Genomic DNA, 20,549 nt, shown 5'->3' with positions numbered 1-20,549 from the left:
TTTATTGAGCAGGAAATGGGTAGTCTTGACCCAAGTCTTTCAACAGTCGGGGGATTTTGTTGTGCTGGTTCCGTAAAATACAAGTACATGTACATGTACATGTATGTATGTTAAGGAACCTGCAGCATCATAAGATATAGACTCTTTATAAAGCCCAACTATCCACTGAAGACATTTAGACACCAACATGAACTTTTCAGAGGACTTCACTAAGGACCAACCTCAAACATATGTGAAGCAAAATTTGGTGTGGAATGTCTGACGTTGGTTTTTGGGGGGGTCAAGTTATCGTAAAAATAAACAATTTGCTTTTTGCAAGGGCTATGTCTCATTCAATGAAGTTAATATAAGTGTAAGATTTTACATGAAAGTAGTTTCAATTGGGGCTATTACAGGCAAAAAATTTGGTGGAAAAAATATTTTCAATTTTGACTTACACCCCCCCGAACATTGGTCCAGATGAGTTTTGGGCCATTTTGGGGCCCCTCTAACTTAAAAATGAAACAAGCTACTTTCTTTCTGTTTAAATATTTGAAATCTACAGCAAAAAATAGCCCAGATTACCAAGTTTCAAATGTCTGGGTGTATAGTTTTAAATATATGGCCCTTTAAACATTGAATTTCATGACGCGACGCACTTTTGGCCCCGCCCACACTCAAATTTCAAAATGCTGTTGCGCAAGAACGAAAAGTCGTAGAGACCCCAAATTTTCAGAATTTGCATTTCTCCTAAGTATCTTTCAGTACACCAAAAAAAAAAAAAATCCAAGAGGTGATGGTGTGCACCATTTGTTGAGTTGGCATGGAATGACCCCATGGAAACAGTCACGGTTGCGGGGCATTTGTGTTTTGTAAACACACCTGACTGACTTTTGTTTTGTTATTTTTTTGTTATAAACAACCGGCCATTTTTAATCTGGCTGTCCTGTAGAGCTTCCAGGACACTCCAAATGAGTAATAGACCTGCAACAATAGCCGGTCTTCCAGTTACTGCAGGAGATTAAAACTCAATACCATTTTTCCCATTGTCAGTTGTCTGTACGGCAAAAAAAATAGGTTAAGACTATTAATTGTCACCCTATTTGCTGTTTGATGTAAGATTTAAGATTTATAGTTCCCAGGATTTTGATTTCCAATTGCCAATATGCTAGTCTGGCAAATTTCACATTCCGATTTTTAAGCTGACCGTTTTCTTCCCTCTGTGGTTTTCATTTTGGTTCCATGCAGGGATTTAGAAAGAAAAGAGAAAGTCAAGAGAATCCATCAGCTACTAGCGGGTCAGGAAGGGGACTACCAAGCCACCAAGCGAGGCCGCATCAACCTCAAATAAAGCAGTTTTTATGTATTCAAAAGGCAGTCTTTGTAACCTGTGGTAGCAAGTCACATATGGCCAAAATTCGAAGATTTTAATTTGAACTTCTTCATATAACAAGATTGCAAAGTCAACGTTTTAATCTTGTAAATGTTTGCAATCAATATGGCTATTTGGTATTGGGTATTGCCCTCCATCAGCTTATATTTGAGGGGCAACAACCAACATTAACATTTTTGAGATTCCATCGTCAATTATGGCTCTTCAGTAATGTTTGAAATGGTTTGCCTTTACATGTGTGTTTGAAAAGCTGCTTTCTATGAAACAAGCTCATGGAAGTTTGACAAATAAAGTAGCAAAAGGTCAATCAATTTAAAAACAAAGAGTGGAAACAAACAATGTAGTGTACTAAAATACAGAATCCCTTTTTGAATATATATTGACCTCTGCAGCATGGATCACCACTTGATTTGCAATAACTGTTAATGTTTTCAGATCTGTTATCACAGAAAAGGCCCTGTTTAGGCTTTTTCTGTGTGAGTCCCTGTAATGCCATTTTGCTGAGTACTGGGTCTTGAACATACTTCAGCTTTCAAGGTATTGAGCATTTTGTAAAGCGGTGTGTTGGTAGGAAGAATGACCACACTTTCATTGACTCCATTACTATCAAGTTTCCTTGTTCTCCCTGATAATATTTAATGGAGTGGCCACTTCTGGTATTAAATTGGCTTGCCCAAGGACATCTCCTTGCCGTTTCACTCACTCAAAGGCAGTGTTTTGTAGTCATTCCATCAATAGTCCTTCACAAGTCCTTCAGTCTCGTCAAATCCGTGATGCAACCATGGTGAAAAAACACACTTAGCCAAAAGTAATGTCTATGGCGATTTCAAATGAAATACGTGTACAACATTTGCAAACACCAAAATCAAACTACCGTTATGGCAAATGAGTCATTGGATTGTTAGTGAATGACATTCTAAAGCATCCTTTAAAATCGTTGCACTTGGTGTGCTGACATTTTCAAGAAAGCGCTTTTCAAGGAAACTAATTCCAACACTAATCAGCCGACCAGCATGGGAAAAAACTGGCTTTTTTCAAATACTGCTCCCAATTTATCATATTTAGTTAGTCCGCATTTTCTTTGCAATCAATTATGCACCTCTGAAAGGGTACAAGCCAGCCACACTGATTCCCTGACCTTACAATTCCCTTGCGTCTATAAATTGTTCTGTTTCCTCTAAAGTGCGGTCAGGGAACAAGACTACAAGAACCTGATTGTTTTTCTTGGCTTTTTTTCCAGCATCTTCAAACCCAACACGTAAAACAATATTTGCTAAAGAATACTAACTACCAAATCCATCCATTTCTGAAATTACAGCAAAAGTAAATGTTGTATATTCCCTTCAAGGGGTTTTCTCAAGAGAAAAAAAACACCAAATCCTGGACAAATTGAGAGAAAATGACCTGAATGTTTGTACCCATGTTCATTTTCGGGACCGCTTTCGCTGTTGGCCACCAGGCCCATTCATACGTATACGTGCATAATAATGAATTTATTAGTAAAAAGTCAGTAACTGGAATTAACAATTATTCATATTGGGGCCGAGGATGCACGAACCGTCCCCGCATGTAAGTGCCATTGCACATGCAATCGTACCCTGGGATGTAGTATGTGGTATGCAGTATCTGTCCATGCCAGTGCATGGCAGGCGAACTAAACCCAGCCAATACCGATTTGATTTCAAGTCTACTCAAGAAATGGATATTTGCATTGAATGAATTAGTTCACATAATATGTTGCATTGATAATTTGGCGTATTTACTTTCATCGAAGTACGTTATTGTAAACTTGTTGTTTCATTTGCAATTATCCCTTCATATTAAAGGGTATATTTCGGTCACAGTTTCTCCAGGTACTGTGGTACCATGGGCGTCGAACGGGATTGGGGGACTTTTTAAAGGCATATTCTGACTTGTTCTCACTCTAACAAATTTGGGTTTTATTCTGTGACTCTCAAAATCTATGAAATGCTGCCATTCTGGCTTTTTTGGGCAGAAATAAAGTTTGTAATTCTATAAAATGCTGTGTAAATTCATCTTATACATATGTACATGTACATGAATTTAGCAGTGAGAGGTTCTCATTTTCCTCGTCGTGTTGAACCTTTGCCCGGTGTCCTCTGACCATTAAAAGCTTCCACTGATGCCACTCGATCCAGTGATGGACCCAGCACTAGGTCAAGCACCAAGGACCTGTCAAGCTTGTAAAAATCAATGAGCCTTTTTGAGTGGACACAATATGAGGGGTACTCACAGTGTGTAACACCTGTATTTACCCAAATTTATCCACTTCAAATAGCGCGCTGTTAATGTATCCGCCGTAACTCAAAAAGGCGCATTTAGTCAGGAGTGATACACCGGTCCAAAAAAACGTATTTCTGACACAATGTGATATTATAATACAAAAACAATCAATGAAGAAAACAACAACAAAGAACTCATTAACTCAATTGAATTGGTGTTTTATTAACATGATTTTGTGTACTACAATAACTGAAATTGGCCTTGTATATAATACCCGTGTGTGTACACGCACCAGTGCGAAGTGTAGAAAGCTATACATGTATATATTTCTTTAAAAACACGCAAGATGTTAATGATATAACCGTCAACATCCGACCAAAGAGAATTTTTACTTGCACATGGTCATACTAAAAGTACCCAAACAATATAAGCCTACTACGACGTGAGCTGAAAGACATGAAACATGTCCTGATGATTTTGGAAACATGTCGACCAAGGATGCAGGCTTTGATGAATGTATATTTCTCCATAACTTACTCCCCAAAATTGAACACAAGCTAAGGGAAAGACGAGTCAGCCTTCTTTTGATGTATTGCACAAATTGAGATTACTTCTGATAACGTAGTTTTCCTAATTTATGGAATATTACAGTGCATAATCACAGCACAGTCCGAAGCACACTCTAATCGCACTGAGATATTAGTCCCTCATACCCTTTGAATATCACTTGTCTACTCACAAAGTGATTTCCGTTTTCAAGGAAACCTTTCCGTTTCCAAGGAAACCTGTGGAGAATTTTTATTTTTAATGTTCGATATATTTCGGCCTATTTGTCCTACATGCATCACCGGGAGATGTGCGACTCAACGGGCCGAAACATTATTCTGATCACGGAGAAACGGTTAGTATTAAGGGCATTTAAGCGCAATATTGCGTGTGTATATTACGAGATGCCAATAACATTTGATCTTTGCCGTGCTTGTTTATACTCCAGAATATTCATGGACACGTTTGGCTGTTGCCGGGGGAGGGGGGGGGGGGCTGAGCTAATTTAACGCCAATCCAGCCAGACGCAGTAGCGTTTTCAGGATTTTGGTTAGTCTGAGTATTACCCGTTGTCCACGGACTCTCGCCGTACCGTAATGTTTCATAGACATTTTGGTGGGGAGAAGGTAAAAAGACTTACTTCTGGGAAAAAAGTTGCCACAATTACTTTTCGTTCTCGTAAAATTGGTAAAAAGCGGGAGGGGCGGGAAACGAAGCAGTTATGAGGCGTTTGCACTTGTATTCCCCCCCCCCCCAAAAAAAAGGGGGGGGAGAATGTCGCCGCCCCCACTGGTTAGACGCACTTCAACGGGAAAAGTTTTTTTCGGCTGAAAATCGAAGGGGTCGAATTTGACTCATCCAGCAGCAAATAAACATGACACATGTTTCTGAACGCGGCGGGAGGGGCAGATTGAACGTCTACATATAGCAGGGGATTCAAAGAGGCGGGGACAAATTCCCATTTTCTGTTGAAAAGAGCGGGGGAGGGGTGTGTGTTAAGGTTCACCTTGTTTCCCGCTTCCGTTTGGAATTCTTTGGCCCCAAGCCTTTTGGCAATAACTTGTGGGTTTCATTACAGGCAAACTAGACGTTACTGTGCCACTTGAATTGAGATAGTGTAGGTTTTCCCGGCTATTTTAAAACGTTTATCATTCGAATTCACCGTTTCTAATATTCAAATTCGTCCATCAACATCGATTTAGTGCACTTCCAATGTTTAATTTCGTCTTTTGTTGGACTATTTCAAATTCACTTCAAGCAAATGTAAACAGTGAGCGCACGTTTTCGTACCGGAGTATTCGATTTCGTTTCGTCTATGCCAAACCTTGTTATTCAGAAGTGATTCGAAACTTGTTAAGTAATTATTCCACAACTAAACAAAGTCTCATGCAAAAGAGAATAACTTTGGTATTGCTAAAAAATGTGCACTTTTGAAAATAATTCCATTTACAGGGTGATACAGGGTGAAACAGGGTGAATACGTCAGGGTGAAAAAAAACAGACGTAAATGTTTGAAGAACATAGGTATGAAGCCACATTAAATGTGAAATCAAAGCTTCAGAATAAAGATGAGTGTGCCACGCTAAACAGTAAGTTCCTCAACTTAATATAAGGCTAAGCCCAGTTTCTTTTTATCAATTGAACCGATTTCGTAATTCAATAGAAAGCTCTTTAATTAATTTCCTTTAAAGTGAAAAAGTTTAGAAGGTGACATTGTACAAAACTGTTGGTAGTGCGCAATTGTGTTTACAGACATATATGATAACCCATGCACCGGTGGACGTACATCACTTTAATTAAAATTGTGATATCATTCGTAACATTTATTAACTCTTCAAATTTAGAATATGAAAACATGTGCAATTTGGTGTAAATGATGAAAACGAACAAGTCATAATACAGAACTATTTAAGTGCCTCATGCGGGGGATGGGTTGAGTTTTGCCCTTCGGATCTCGGCTGTGCGAAGACAGATTTTTGTTTTGATATAAAAACTCTTACGGTTACAGTTCTTTAAGTACATTTTGCAATATAACAGGGTTGTTTTGTTAGTGTGTCATTTATAATCCCCGCCAAGGTCCGTGCAGTGCATGAACACTTTGCATTAATTGTCCACGGTAAATCGAAACGCTAAACATTTTCGCCAGCCTGCGTCAAAATACTGATTTTTCGTAAGAATGGTATACATGTTCGATTTTCGAATAACAATATGTCAGAACGTCCGAAAGACACTGGGAAAATAATCGATGCGGAAAAAAACAGAGACAAAAATGCGTTAACGTGATGTCAGAGAAATGTGCCAAGGTGGACAACGTTTTCGGCCCTTTTTTTTTAATAATCAAAGACAGGAATACCGGTGTTGTATATAGGCTTCCCGGCTAGTTAAAACATTTTTCATTCAGATTCACCAACTCTAACAATCAATTTCGCCTGAGAAAAAAAATCACATGCTTTTAACAAACCAATTTAGTCATTGACCATTCAATTTCAAAGTTTGGTCACCCTCCTTAGTCACCGGGTCGAGAATATTCGTCATTACAGATCAAATCCGTCTAAGCTGTTGCCGAATGGCAGCATTCAGAGATCAAATTCATCTTATATAAATCAATTAGACGAATTTGATTTCTGAATAACACGATTTGGCGTAGACGAGACGAAACCGAATACACCGGTTCGAAAATGTGTGCTCATTGTTTGAATTTGTTTGGACTGAATTTTAATTTGTCTAACAAAAGACGAAATTAAACATTGAAAGTGCACTAAATCGATGTTGCTGTACGAAATTGAATGTAAGAATCGGTGAATTCGAACAAAAATGGTTTTAATATAGCCGGGAAAATCTATATTACTTTTTTTCTTGACAGATAATGTGAAAATGGGAATATGATTTACAATTAGACCTTTCCAAAATGTGACGCTCTTTGAAAGTTGAGTGAAATACTTACACAGAAAAACGGTGATCAAAACATGTTCTTCACATTTAAATACATTGAATACATTTAAATGATGTTCTTTACAATTTAAACAAAAGTGGGTATTAATGTGGCTTGTTTTTCATAGACAAATTAAATCTATAAGCTACCGCAGAAGTAAAGTGTTCAATATAGTTAAGTCACCAAAATTAGACCTAGCATTGTTACGGTTATGTTTTAAGAGTGATTGAAGGGAAAACCGATTTAGTTTCGTAAAGAATCGAGTTTTGCAAAGGAAACCTTACTTTTCGGCAGACTCTTGCAAAAGTACACTAGTTTTGGTAGGCTTGGGAGGCCAGGCGTTATGTGATAAGATTTACCTGTGATTAATTTGTATATTTTTTTATTTGAACATTTTCTTGATCGTACGTACGCAGCTGCGTACATTGAAATCATTGACGAGTCTCCGTGCAAGCGTTCGTTCCAAAGCAAAAAAGCTAACTTACGATACCGTTGCTGGCTGTTCGGCACCAGTAGACATGGTTGATGCCGGCTTGATCCTTGAGTCTTGGACGGAGCTGCTCCAGTCCATAACACGAATATCTTTGACGAAACGAGCGGCGTAGAGCTTGGGCAGGTAGACACAGACCAGCGTCAGGTAGGCGTTGAGCAGCAGCACCATGCAGAGAGTAGCCACCTTCTGCAGTACAGCCACGGCCGTAGTGTAGACAGGCACGGCGGCCAGGCACAGCACCAGCGTGGAATAGACGCTGACTGCGATGAACTTGGACTCGTTGTAGTTGCTGGGTACCTTACGGGTCTTGAAGGCGTAGTAGCAGCAGACCAGGATCAGTAGCAGGTTGTACACGCACGAGGCGATGAAGCCATTGCTGAACTGGCAGTAAACCTCGACGTACTTCTCTTGGGGTCTCGGGATCAGATACTCTGGTCTGGACGGGCTGGCAATGACCGATATTATGACGATGATAATCTGAAACGATTGAAGACCAGAATTAGAAATCATCAGTGCATTACAATAGATCTTATATGAGTAAGAGGGCAGTGGTTTTGTATCGCTTGGGTTGGCATGTACCAAAAAGTTACATAGCTACCCTCCTTTTTGGGCAGTAGTATTGAACGGAAACACAGCATTATGTCATTTGAGTGGCCGGGGCATTGTGTGAGTAAAGATTTTGTAAAAACACGATAACCTATGTGTTTTCCCTCGAAACTTTGTGAGTTGTGTGTCGTTCTAAGAAGGATCGGTTTATTAACTCGGCATAGGACGGTGTGCTCTGTTCGTCTTCAAATAAATCGTATTTTGTTTTGTTGCTCTTCTCCTGAAGACGAACAGAACACTCTGTTCAACACGTCCAGCTTACATCAGGTTATAGCGTCCATATTATACCTGCACGGAGATGAGTACAGCTGACAGAATCAGCTGGTCCTTGGGTCGCACGAGCCTCGGAGGTTTGGTAGACCTTTTGCTGGCGTTGAAGATCCTGAAGATACGGTTAACCTTGAGAAGAGTCGGCGCGTAGGTCAGCGTGACACACAGAGAGATGATTGCCTCAGAGATGGCGCAGGAAGCGGCAGTGGGACGGGGCAGAAGGCAAATAGGATGAAGAAAGCAAGCATGGTGCCCAGGATGGAGATGAAACTCAGCTCCCTGCTGGTTGCTTTGATCAGGGCGTGGTTGCGGTAGTAGGTCATCCCGGCAAAGCTTAGAGATGAAAAACAGATACCGACCAGACTCAGAGCCAGGATGACCAGAACGGAGGCTTCGTCCACTGCGAACGTTGAAGCCTCGATCTCTTGGCATTCAGTGAAAGTGTCCTCGTCTGGCCAGAACCTCCCGGCGCAGGGAACGCACACGCCGTCTCTCACGATTGCGTTACTGGCACACTTTTGACAGCCTTTGCAGCATTTCTTCTCCAGTGGTACCACAATGTATCCCGGGCGACAGTCCTCGATGCAAAGAGAAAATGTTGGCTTCCCCACTCCGTCTGGCCACCGGATGTCCCATTCGTTGATGGAGAATTCATGGTCGGCTCCACGCGAGTCCCAGCTTCCGACCTGGTAGTACTCCCCGTTGCGGAAACTATCCACGTTGTACGTGCCTTCCGGGTCTCCATTCTCGTCAAACCTGAAGAGGCCGTCTATCCCTTGGAAGGTCACATTCAGAAGGAAGGGCAGAAACTCTCGTCCGCTGATCCCGTTTCGAAAGAGCTCACAGTCCGGACTTGCAAAGGAAACTCCGCAGCGTGCTCTCAGCATGTCCTCCAGAGCATGTGCGAATGCATACACAGCGTGATAGGCTGGACTGGAGCGGTTACTCGTAGGAATGTAGCAGTTACTGAAATCAGAACATCCAAGCTCCCTTCTCCACAGTTCCTTGTACTCAGCAAACCATGGGTTCTCCATACTAGATGCCACCAAGTCATTGAAGTACCTGTCGAACCCCGGGACCTGACGGAAATTCAAAGTGAAGAACAGGTTCCCTAGACTCATGTCCTGCAAGCCATGTTCTTCAAAATAAGCGAATGTATCACTGCCGACTAGCGTGAGTTTCTCGGTCGGTTTAATCTTATGGTACTCCTGCAAGATTCTGTACATTCCTTCATAGCCGCCAAACATGACATACACTTTTGCCTTGTCAAACTGCAGGATCTTCGACACTGCCTCCTGGATTTCAGTCTCTGTGGCAGTTTTTCGAACAGCTATTGAGAAAGCCACGCAAATGCCATTCTTGTCTGCAAGATTCAATAGTTCCTGCGTGCCTCTTATACCGTAGGTATCGACGGAATACATCACCCCTACATAAAACCACTTGAACCGGAGCAGTGCATCGATGATAGCACGCGCCTGGAGTTTGTCCGGCGGGGCAGTACGCAAGAAGTACGGGAACCTTCCTTTGTCGCTCAGCTCGTCACTGGTAGCGTAGCCGGAGATCATTGGTATCTCATATAGATTAGTAGCCTTTGCCGCCACGATGCTGGTGGTACTCCGGCTCGTGCCGACGATTCCGATCAAACGACTTCGCGAGGCATTTCCTGTAGTGACCGCGTGGATCCCGTTCGGTTCGTGCCCGCCAAGAATCGACAAAGCAGACCACAGGGCAGCATCTTCCATGTAGCAGGACTCACGGATGTCAAATCCCAGAGTAACGTTCGGGAGAATGTCATCGTTGGCATTGATCTCCTCCAGAGCATACACCATCGTCTGGACTCTCTCCAGAATATGGCTTCTCATACCCGCTCGGCAGGTGTTATCCTGGTGCAGTGGGAATATTCCACCGATGATGAAGTCTCCTGGTCTGGTGTAGTTCACCAGGACACCGGATGGAACCGTGCCGATGCCTCGAGTCACCAGAAATGCCCAAACGATACTAAGCGTGAGCCGCCACATCTTGCCTGCTGCTTCTGCGGGCGGAGACTGACGCAAGGTTTTACCGATCCTTAGCCGGACTGCTATCTTTCCACTGGCGATTATTATAATGGACTGAAGCTTGGCTGTCACGCACATAGAGTGTTGCACAAGGCCTTGTTCAGAAGTAGGAGAAAGCTTTTCCACCGTCGGCCGGTAGAGAGTGACTCTTATAGACCTAATTGCCGTTCCTCTGCGGTCTTTCCGTTGATCGCTGGCGCTTTTATAAAAGAGGGAGACTCGCGGAAAATCACTCACGTGTGCGCTTTGATAACGACACGGTGATGCACGTAACTTTGTCCATAAAACTTAACCTTCATCTTTGAATCTCATTTTTATCTTTGCAACGTCACACATTTTGTCCCGCCACAATGCAATCAATCTCCTGTATGGAGGAGTATTAAACGCGATTTTATTGGAAACTGCGCTGCAACACTGAGGCACAAACAAATTGCTTTTGGGGAAAATTGACTTGCCCGGAAATCAATTCATTTCAAACAATCTTGCATGGTCGAGCTTTGGACCTCATGATATTCGAATAAACTCGGCCTCCAGTGGAAGGCTGGCCGCAGTCTATCATTCAACGCTATTGGTATTATGAAATACAAATTAGATTACACTTGAGGTTTGATAATTATTGTACAAGTCCTTCGGGGACCGCATTAATTGACTCAAAAGTTGGTTTTCAATTACCTTGATGGCGACATCGAAGGATTAACGCGACCTTAATGGAATTATCTAGCTCGCATTTCCGTCCATTCATATCCGATCGTGTATTCCTATTGTTATGAGTCGGGCGTGATATTGGGGCTTGAATACATGGAACTATTTGCGCGAATTGGAGCTTGTGTGACCATGAATCAGCTTCAAGGTCGTACGAGAGAACAAAGCTATTACCGCCACTCTCTCCTGATTTGCATGACCCTGGGGTTGTAATAAGTCCAACTTTATTTACTCCTTTTGTTTTTTATTAAATATTGTATAGCTGTACTTTCAGCCAGCCTTCTGCATGTTAATATTCCCCCGTCAAAACTATCAATAAAAGTTGGCAAAGTTTTCAAGTGCACGGTGGAATTTCATATCAAGATAAATGTAGTCTGTCAGACAAACACGTTTACACTGGCGAGTTTAGACATCTGGATTGAGTTTTGAATGACATATTGTTGCCTGTCCACAGAAGATGCCAGTTCGTATATGAGAGTGATGGAATGTTTCTCCTAAGTTGTCGGTCGAGTGCAATGAACAGTTTTCATCCAGACTTTGTATGTTATCGGGCAGGTTCATTGGCGGATCCAGGGGTGGGTGGATGGGGGAGGGGAGGGGGCAATGGGGTGAAGACACCTTTTGTCTGAAATATTCAGGAAATAAATCAAAACATTGCGTAACTCAGTCGCAAGCCAGTACACACGCCTTTTAGTTACTAGGCCCAAGCTTATGTAAATGTGCACAAGCACACAAGGTTTTCCCGCCAATTTTCAACCCCTCCAGTAGGATCACAAGACTGACACCCCTCTGGTGGATGCACCTTGGTCCATACTAGGATCTAGTGATAGATGGCCCCGGGTGGTATACCACGTGGTCAGGACAATATAAAATATAAAAATGTGGATAGTCGTAATTCCCAGGTGAATCCTGCTAAGAATATGGGTTTCCCCTGCTATTTTAAACGTTTATCATTCGTCCATCAACATCGATTTAGTGCACTTTCAATTTCGTCTATTGTCAGACAATTTTTCAAATTCACTTTAAGCAAATTCAAACAATGAGCACACGTTTTCGTCACGGAGTATTCAATTTCGTCTCGTCTATGCTCAACCTTGTTATTCAGAAATCAAATTCGTCTAATTGATATTATATAAGACGAATTCGATATCTGAATGCTGCCAATCGGTAACAGCTTAGACGAATTTGATCTTTAATGACGAATATTCTCGACCTAGTGACTTAAAAGTGTGACCAAACTTTGAAATTGAATGGTCAATAACTAAATTGGTTTGTTAAAAACGTGTAAATATTTTTCTCGGACGAAATTAAATGTTATAGTTTGTGAATTTGACTGAAAATGTTTTAAAATAGCTGGGAAAACCTATATTATAGGTTTTCCCGCCGAATTTCCGAATTTTTCTAATCAGTTTCATTATCAGCCATTCAATTTCGCGTGAGTTTTGCACATGTGGTCCAATTGGGGTTTCTTTTTCATTTGGTTTCATTCAATTTCATTTTAGGCAGCCAAGATTTTGCTGTGAATATTCGTTTTCGTTTTTGGGCAGCCTATTTTGTTTTGGTGTATTCAAGACTTAACTTGCAGCAGTCTCAAAATAAGTCTTTGCAACCTTTTGACGGTTGACGCATTCAAATTAGCGAACATCTGCGCGCTTATAACGTATAAGGCCAAAAAAAAAATATTCGGTCTCTGGTCAGACCGAAATTCCGGAATTGACGCGGCCACGCGGCTTTTTTTTTTTTTTTTTTTTTTTTCAAGCTTGGATTGTACAGACAAGGTGGGTCTATTTTGCTCTTTTGGAGTCCTCATGTACATTGGTGTCCTCCATAATTTGCATTGGTGCTTTCGATCATTTGCCTTGGTGCAATTTCCCATTCCTTGGTGCTTATTGGTAAAAAAAAATTGAGGAGGTGCGGAAATAGAGGGCGCTGTTGGAGCTACCGCGGAACATTTTGGAAAAAAAAAGATCGACGCGCATGATTAAAATCGACGCGCGCGCTGACCAGAGACCGACTTATTATTTTTTTGGCCTAACCATGCTTTTCGTGTCTTATTCGTTTATGGGCAATCGCTTTCATCGTTTGGTCATTTAAATTAGTAAGATTTTTTAATCGATATTTTTTTCCTATTTTTCTCCGAGGTTCATTCCCTCCCAAAATCTTGATGACTGTAAAATTTACAATGCTACAAATCAACTTATATGAGGGAAACAAGATGCAACGAAATAATGAATGGAAAGGGACTAAGATCATTTCTTTTTCACTGTTGATCTTTTCTACTTGTTTAAACGTTTGATCAAGGGGCTTTTTACGTTGACGATTTCTTGACGTGCAAGACATCGGGCACGTTTGGCAATGGTTGTACCGTCGGGAACACTTCTCTTGCGTTATTTCTTAAATGTTTTCTTGCGTATGTCTGACCGAACACTTACCATATTCACAGGGCCCATGCAAAGTTTTTAATGCAAACCTTGGAAATACATCTCTGTGTCACATTTAACCTTATTTGCAAGTTTTATTTTCCATTTTGAGGGGTGTTTTTGGTGCCTTCTCCGTTTTTCTGCTAATGTTTCATATTCATTAGAAAACCTGTGATGGCATTCCGAGCATGATTAATGTTACAGGGCTATTTCAGCAAAATAAGTTGCTAGAATTTTGGATATTTTGCTGTCATAAATTTCTTTTATTTGGTGATTATATTATGTGTCAGTACATGGCAGTAAGCCAATGACCAACCCTTTCCCAAAAATGTTTTCAATTAGCAAATTTTGATGAATAATTTGAAAGAAAAACCCTAAACTGAACAGTGGCTTCATGAAATGACATCATAGTATATAACAGCGTTAGTCCGGAAAACATGGGACCTTTTAAATGTTAAAAAAGTGCTCATTTGCAATAAGATTAACCCAAAAAGTGTTATCAAATGTTTAGTTTTCTTACATTTCACAGATTTGCGTATAAAGAATTCCTGAGAAAAATTCATTGCACATACCCTTTAATTAAGAAAGAAAGTCAATCTACGGTTTGAAGTCATCAAATATGATTTACGCTAAGGAATACGGACACGTATGAAGTCTTAAAAGATGTTTGACAAAATGTGAAATATGTTTGCCCATTAATGATAACGAATGCCCGATCAACCCCTTACTACTGGTTAAGACGAAATTGAATGAACAACGCGATACTTTTAATATGAATGCATCTTTGAAAGGGACGAGTGAAGCTAAAAGGCGATAGAATGCTCAGATAGGGAAATTGAATGATTCTTTTTGATTGTCGAATGCCGATCTGCATGATCTTTCAATTTCAATCTAAATCGAATGAGTCAGGCGTTAAATTAAATGAAAACTTGGTGAAATTGGCCGGGGGGGGGGGGGTTCGCATTTTTTTTGGGACTTTCTATGGACCATTTTTTTTGACAGAGCTGGGGGGGGGTTGACTCCTCCCCCCGGATCCGCGCCTGGTTCATGTTCATTCAGATTTGTTTACAAGACTTCTTTGTCGCTTTGGAGGGCACTTTTGGTTGAACGTTCTGTGATTTAATCTATTTTGAATGAGAAAAACGTACTTTTGATTGCACATTCACGAAATTGTATTCCAGAACTCTGCGCGAAAACGTATGCTCGCGTAAATGAATGCACAGGTAACGTAATTGGCCGTCTGTTTCTCAAAACCGAATGCACGGACAATGAAAACGATTGAATTTTTGTTGAATTGAAATGGGATTAAAGACGTGCATTCATATTCAGACGAAAACGAATGACCGATTTTCAGAAATGAATGAAACGATTTCAGGAAATTGACCGGAAAACCTATATTAAAATAGCCGGGAAAACCTAAAATATAGCAGACTTGGCGGCCAAATTGGCGACCAATCTCCCATTTTCGCACGAATATGAATGCACGTTGAGATCAACATCCAATTACCTAAAAACACCAATCAATTTCACATTAGAAGCATGCGATTTCACATTTTAATCATGCAGTTTCAACAATAGGGCATTCAAATTAAAATTGCACAATGTGACGAGCATCCACATTCGCCGGAGCTTCCAGCTGTGTGTGTTTGGTTATTCGAATTCACTATTAAGCAAGCATATGTGAAAAGTAAGCAAAGTAATCCGAAATAGGTCCATGTCGTTCCGTCGTTTGTTAGAATAAGATGGAGTGCTTTTGTTCCAATTTGGAAACATTGATATAAAACCTGTCTCCCACAAGACTCTGCCGCTACTGTAATCGCCATACAACAGTAAGATTGAAGCACTAGAAATATCAATATGCCAGCGGGAAAACCTGCCAAGAGGAGGGGTCAGAAACACACAAATGGACCACGACATGAAGCAGAAATAATGAAAAGGTGAAAGAAATGAAAAGACTCGCATCGTATACCTTCGTTGACTTTTATTTTCAAAGAGAAAGGTGCTAAATAGAATGCGCGGAAATGAAAACGAAAACCAGAATCTCATGCAAATAACCCTAAACCAAACCGACTGCTAAATTGAATGATCACTTAAACCGAATGACCAAACTTCGATTTAGGATGTGTTTAACATCAAAATGTCAGAAAACGCCTGAAATCTAATACGGACCAAGGGAATGACAGCAGGGCGCTACTTTGCTTCAAATTGGCCACTATCAAGTTGAATTCCAATGCTTTTTTTGCAAAATTGGCCGGGAAAACCTAAAAATATATAGATAAAAATAAACAAACATGGCAAGCTGAGAATATTTGGGTTTGACTTTTATCGGGTTTGACAATATCGATGTATTTTAACCCTTAAATGAATGAACCCTTAAACGAAAAAAAAAAACATGTAACTAACAACACTTTTTCAAATTCAATTTTGCCTTTGGAGCCCCTTTAATCTTTGCAGCTCAATATGTGGTCAACCGCGATTCAGAGGACCTTATTCGTCTGATTCGCGGTCGAATTAAATCACAGCAAACACTTTTTGCCTCGTACCCTCCCTTGTCCTTCGGAAATACGTTTAAAAACCCAATAATTGCAGTGAAAGAGGGAACAAACTCAATTTCCGGCCCCTTTCCTATATTCCCCATATAGCAAAGAGGGGTAAAACATTCAAGGGCTTGTCTTTTAAAAGGGCTATATTAAATTCGCCCACGGCAAGGTATTGGTCGTCTCTAATGGACATTTTTGTCAAAGGAACTGGCGCGCAAGTTTCAAGGCACCCAATCCCCAGGGTACACATTTTTAAGAAAGAGATTTCGCAGTAATTAATCAAATTAAAAAAAGTTGTTAAAATAAGTAAATGTCTATGAGATTTTTGGGGTATATTTGGAGAAAAAGATGATCATATTCATTGGGCATTGAAGAGATATGGCTATGAACCTCTGGCCCGGACTTGGGGCTTCAAATTCTGAGCATTTTGGATGCAATTTGGCTCGAAAGTGGCGCTAGTATGCCATGTTTTGGAGGGATCGTTTTATAGCTACTTTTCCGCTTTGGGCAAAATAGGGGTCGTCTTCTTTTGTTGAGAATTCCTCGAAAAGACAATGGTCAACCCACCAAAAAATGAAAAGAAAATGAAAGCGGACATGTTGATCATCAATTTTCTGTGCAGGCAGTGCAGCTTATACCTGTGAGAGTTCTGAGTAATTTTAAAAGAATTTCGAAGTATGGGCATTTAGCACTAGTACCTATGGGAATTGTAATGCAGGGGTGCACCCCTAAAGATAATGAGGACCGGTAACTAGCTCCCATTTGAATTAAATTTGATTGGATGCGCGCGCATTTCACGATTGTTGAATTGATATTTTTGAATCGCTATTCAACTTTTGTGCACGGGCGCCGGTAATTGAACTCACGATTATCAAGAAACTCACGCTTGTCTAATTATTACCTCAAAAAAGTACACAAAATCATCAGTGTCTCCATGAAAGCAACCTTCAAGCATTTCAACCATGTTGTAAATATTGAACAGCAATATTTCTCTATTTATTAATATTTGTCATTGCAGAGATAAATCGAAGCTCATTATCTCCAAAATTGCACATTCGTGGCCAGGCTATTGCCATTTTGCAACAGGCTGGTTGTACGCAAACAGTATTGTGATTTAGAATTCACGATGCGAGGCGGGTTTCAGACCTACGCACGTCATGCATATAGCTTAAACATACATTTATACCCGGAATTCCGGCAGTGTTTGCCAAAGGACAATGGGGTCATGGAACCAGACTATGTATGTACATAAGGAATGTTCTTGGCCGGTTTTAAACAAGTACGTATAAACCGGCTAGGGCCTGGACGCGGATAATGGGCAGAAAGTTTCGGTCAAAATTTCCAATGATTTTGTTCAACACTTTAACTTCATTTTTGTGAAATACCCCTCTATAGTTATGTTTATGGTATGTGCCTTGCGCGACTTAATAAAAAATCCCTTTGAATACCAGGGCCATTCTCAACATTTTCACTTCGTTACCATGGGACAAAATATATCGAATAACGCCCTCACATTCATGGACTACACCATGTCAGTATTCTCAGCGCAATGAAACGAATTTTAGTATAGGTTTTCCCGGCTATTTTAAAACACTTTCATTCAAATTCTCCAACTCGTACATTCAATTTCGTCCGAGAAAAAACTTCACACGCTTTAACAAAACCAATTTAGTCATTTACCATTCAATTTCAAAGTTTGGTCACCCTCTTTGATCACCGGGTCGAGAATATTCGTCATTACATATCAAATTCGTCTTAGCTGTTGCCAATGGCAGTATTCAGAGATCAAATTCGTCTTATATAAATCAATTAGACGAATTTGATTTCTGAATAACAAGGTTTGGCGTAGGCGAGACGAAATCGAATACTCTTGGACAAAAACGTGTGTTCATTGTTTGAATTTGCTTGAACTGAAATTGTTTGACACAAGACGAAATTAAACATTGGAAGTGCACTAAATCGATGTTGATCTACGAATTTGAATATTAAAAACGTTGAATTCAAATGATAAAAATTTTGAAATAGCCGGGGAAACCTGTATGACAAAACATTCAAGTATTCTGTCCTCTAATTTACAGGCAAATGAGGAAATACTTTGTAGTTTTTGTTTTTGTTTTGTTTTGTTTTGCCACTCTTTTGTGTTGCGCTTGAAGTGTTGACACTTTTTGTTTTGTGGTTTTTTTTTTAGGTGTTGTCTATTTCTTTGTCTTTTCCTCGCTTTTCTTTTTTTTTCAAATTGTGAAAATGCTGGATATATAGCTGTTGGTATAGTGTTCATAATGATAGCAGTCCGGAGTTAGTAGGTTCATATCACGCCAGGATGTGCTCATCGTCATGTTAATCTGTAGTTTCATTAAGTAATGAACTTCTGGGATACGTGAAACCATGAAAGCAATAGGGAAAAGAATGTGCACCTTATGTTTGGTCTCCAGCTCTACTGCGTAGGCCTGCGATGACGAGCCCAAGCCACCTTGGATGACGACTCTTTTGCCAACCTTCCCTACAAGTAGGGTGCTCGTTGTCAACGGCGAATGGGGGGTGGGGGGGGGGTGGGGGGGGGGGGGGTGGGGGGCAACGTGGGCCATGCCACCCCACCCCCCTAAAAAAAAAAACACAACTTATTCTTAACGTCGTAAAAAAACAGCCATTGCGTATACATTCGTTCCCCCTTGCTTTGCATATTAAATTCGGGGCGGACACATTTTGCACCTACTTTTTCGGGAACAAATTTGTTTGGCCCTCCTCTCCCCCCCCCCCCCCCCAAAAAAAAAGCCGGTCTCGCTTGGGCGAGAATACTGCATGTTGGCTCAAAGCAATCTGCCCCAGCCTGACCCAAGGGCTTACTTTATTTTCAGCTTCGTTTCCAATGGTAACCCCTTGGTGGGAAACTTGCTTCCTGTATCCTGATTCGATCTAACAATATAGCAAGTAATGGATTTATTTCGTGTACTTATTCCATAGTGTTTTGTTCCTCGTTAACTTATCGTTTACTTTCCCTAAAAAACAACCCCCTTTTCCATATTGCCTATAATATAAAGGCCAATGTACATGTACCAGTACTGTAACATTGTATATTAGCAGTTTCCAAACCTTTTGATATTACTTTTTTTGTGACATAATAGCCACACACTACACAGCAAGGGTACATGAAGTTTCTTTATCAATGGGGGATGGAACAAAATGATATAAAGTAAAACCATGCAGAAAGTTGAAACCATGGAGCTATCAGATGAATCAAACCCCAAATAAGTTATTTTTATACAATAATATTTAATCACAGAAAGACAATACAGACGAGACAAACACAAGGATGAAACTGCAGCCTATTAAAGCGATTAAATGTACAGTTAATTCGATTAAATGATGTTAAATTTATTTCAAATGTGAAATTATAGATAAAATATCTTGAAAATTGAAGCATTTGACTCCGGGAAATGTTCAGTGAGTAATATAGGTTTTCCCGGCTATTTTAAAACGTTTATCATTTGCATTCACCAACTCTAGCATTCAATTTCGTCCGAACAAAATGTCACACGCTTTTACCAAAACCAATTTAGTCATTTACCATTCAATTTCAAAGTTTGGTCACTCTGTTTAGTCACCGGGTCGAGAATATTCGTTATTACAGATCAAATTCGGCTAAGCTGTTCCGAATGGCAGCACTCAGAGATTAAATTCGTCTTATATAAATCAATTAGACGAATTTGATTTCTGAATAACAAGGTTTGGCGTAGACGAGACGAAATCGAATACTCTGGGACGAAAACATGTGCTCGTCGTTTGAATTTGCTTGAACTGAATTTGAAACTGTTTGAAAAAAAACCCCCGAAATTAAACATTGGAAGTGTACTAAATCGATGTTGATGGACGAATTTGAATTTTGGAAACAGCAAATTCGAAAGATAAACGTTTTAAATTAGCCGGAAAAACGTGTATATATAGTAAACTCAAAAGTCATGATGACTTTTACTCACTGAATCGTGATGACTTTTATTATAATATACCAAATCATGATGACTATTATTATATCACCAGTTTGCTGATGACACTAAGGTGTACAACAGGGTCCAGAAATCCAACACAGAAGGAAACAACATCATACAAGACGATCTTAACCACCTCAAGGACTGGCCAGACACTTAATGGCTTCTCAGCTTCAATGCATCAAATGTAAATGCATGCATGGATGTGACAACCCAGGGAGAGTGTATAAGTTGGGCAATGAGAGCATTATAACAGTAAAGGAAGGGAGAGATCTGGGGGTTTGCATTACAGATGACTGTAAACCATCCGCCATGCAATGTGCAAAAGCAGCCGCTAAAGCAATGACCAGTCTAAGGATCATCAAGAGAACATTCAACCACATA

The 20,549-nt window shown here is 40.4% G+C and overlaps 1 protein-coding gene across 1 annotated transcript; it reads right to left on the bottom strand.

The window, feature by feature from the left end:
- Nucleotides 1-7,519: 7,519 nt before the first annotated feature.
- On the bottom strand, nt 7,520-10,410 carry LOC119740125 (metabotropic glutamate receptor 1-like). The gene is made up of 3 exons (XM_038215330.1): nt 8,644-10,410; nt 8,482-8,560; nt 7,520-8,181 (listed from the first exon to the last, which is right to left on the bottom strand). The coding sequence occupies exons 1-3, from the start codon at nt 10,323-10,325 to the stop codon at nt 7,576-7,578; spliced, it is 2,367 nt and encodes a 788-aa protein (XP_038071258.1). The 5' UTR covers nt 10,326-10,410; the 3' UTR covers nt 7,520-7,575.
- Nucleotides 10,411-20,549: the final 10,139 nt, after the last annotated feature.

The sequence above is a fragment of the Patiria miniata genome, unplaced genomic scaffold (assembly GCF_015706575.1).
Source record: "Patiria miniata isolate m_02_andy unplaced genomic scaffold, ASM1570657v1 HiC_scaffold_4, whole genome shotgun sequence".
Classification (NCBI taxonomy): Eukaryota; Metazoa; Echinodermata; class Asteroidea; order Valvatida; family Asterinidae; genus Patiria; species Patiria miniata.
Note: the sequence above shows the minus strand (reverse complement) of the source record. Positions and strands in the feature narration are given on the sequence as shown.

Coding starts and splice junctions, on each gene's coding strand:
- LOC119740125 (XM_038215330.1), bottom strand. CDS start 10,325: ATGAGAAGCCATATTCTGGAGAGAGTCCAGACGATGGTGTATGCTCTG. Junction 8,561..8,643: donor CTTCCTGCGCCATCTCTGAG/GCAATCATCTCT, acceptor CTTCAACGCCAG/CAAAAGGTCTACCAAACCTC. Junction 8,182..8,481: donor CTGTACTCATCTCCGTGCAG/GTATAATATGGA, acceptor AAAGGAGGGTAG/CTATGTAACTTTTTGGTACA.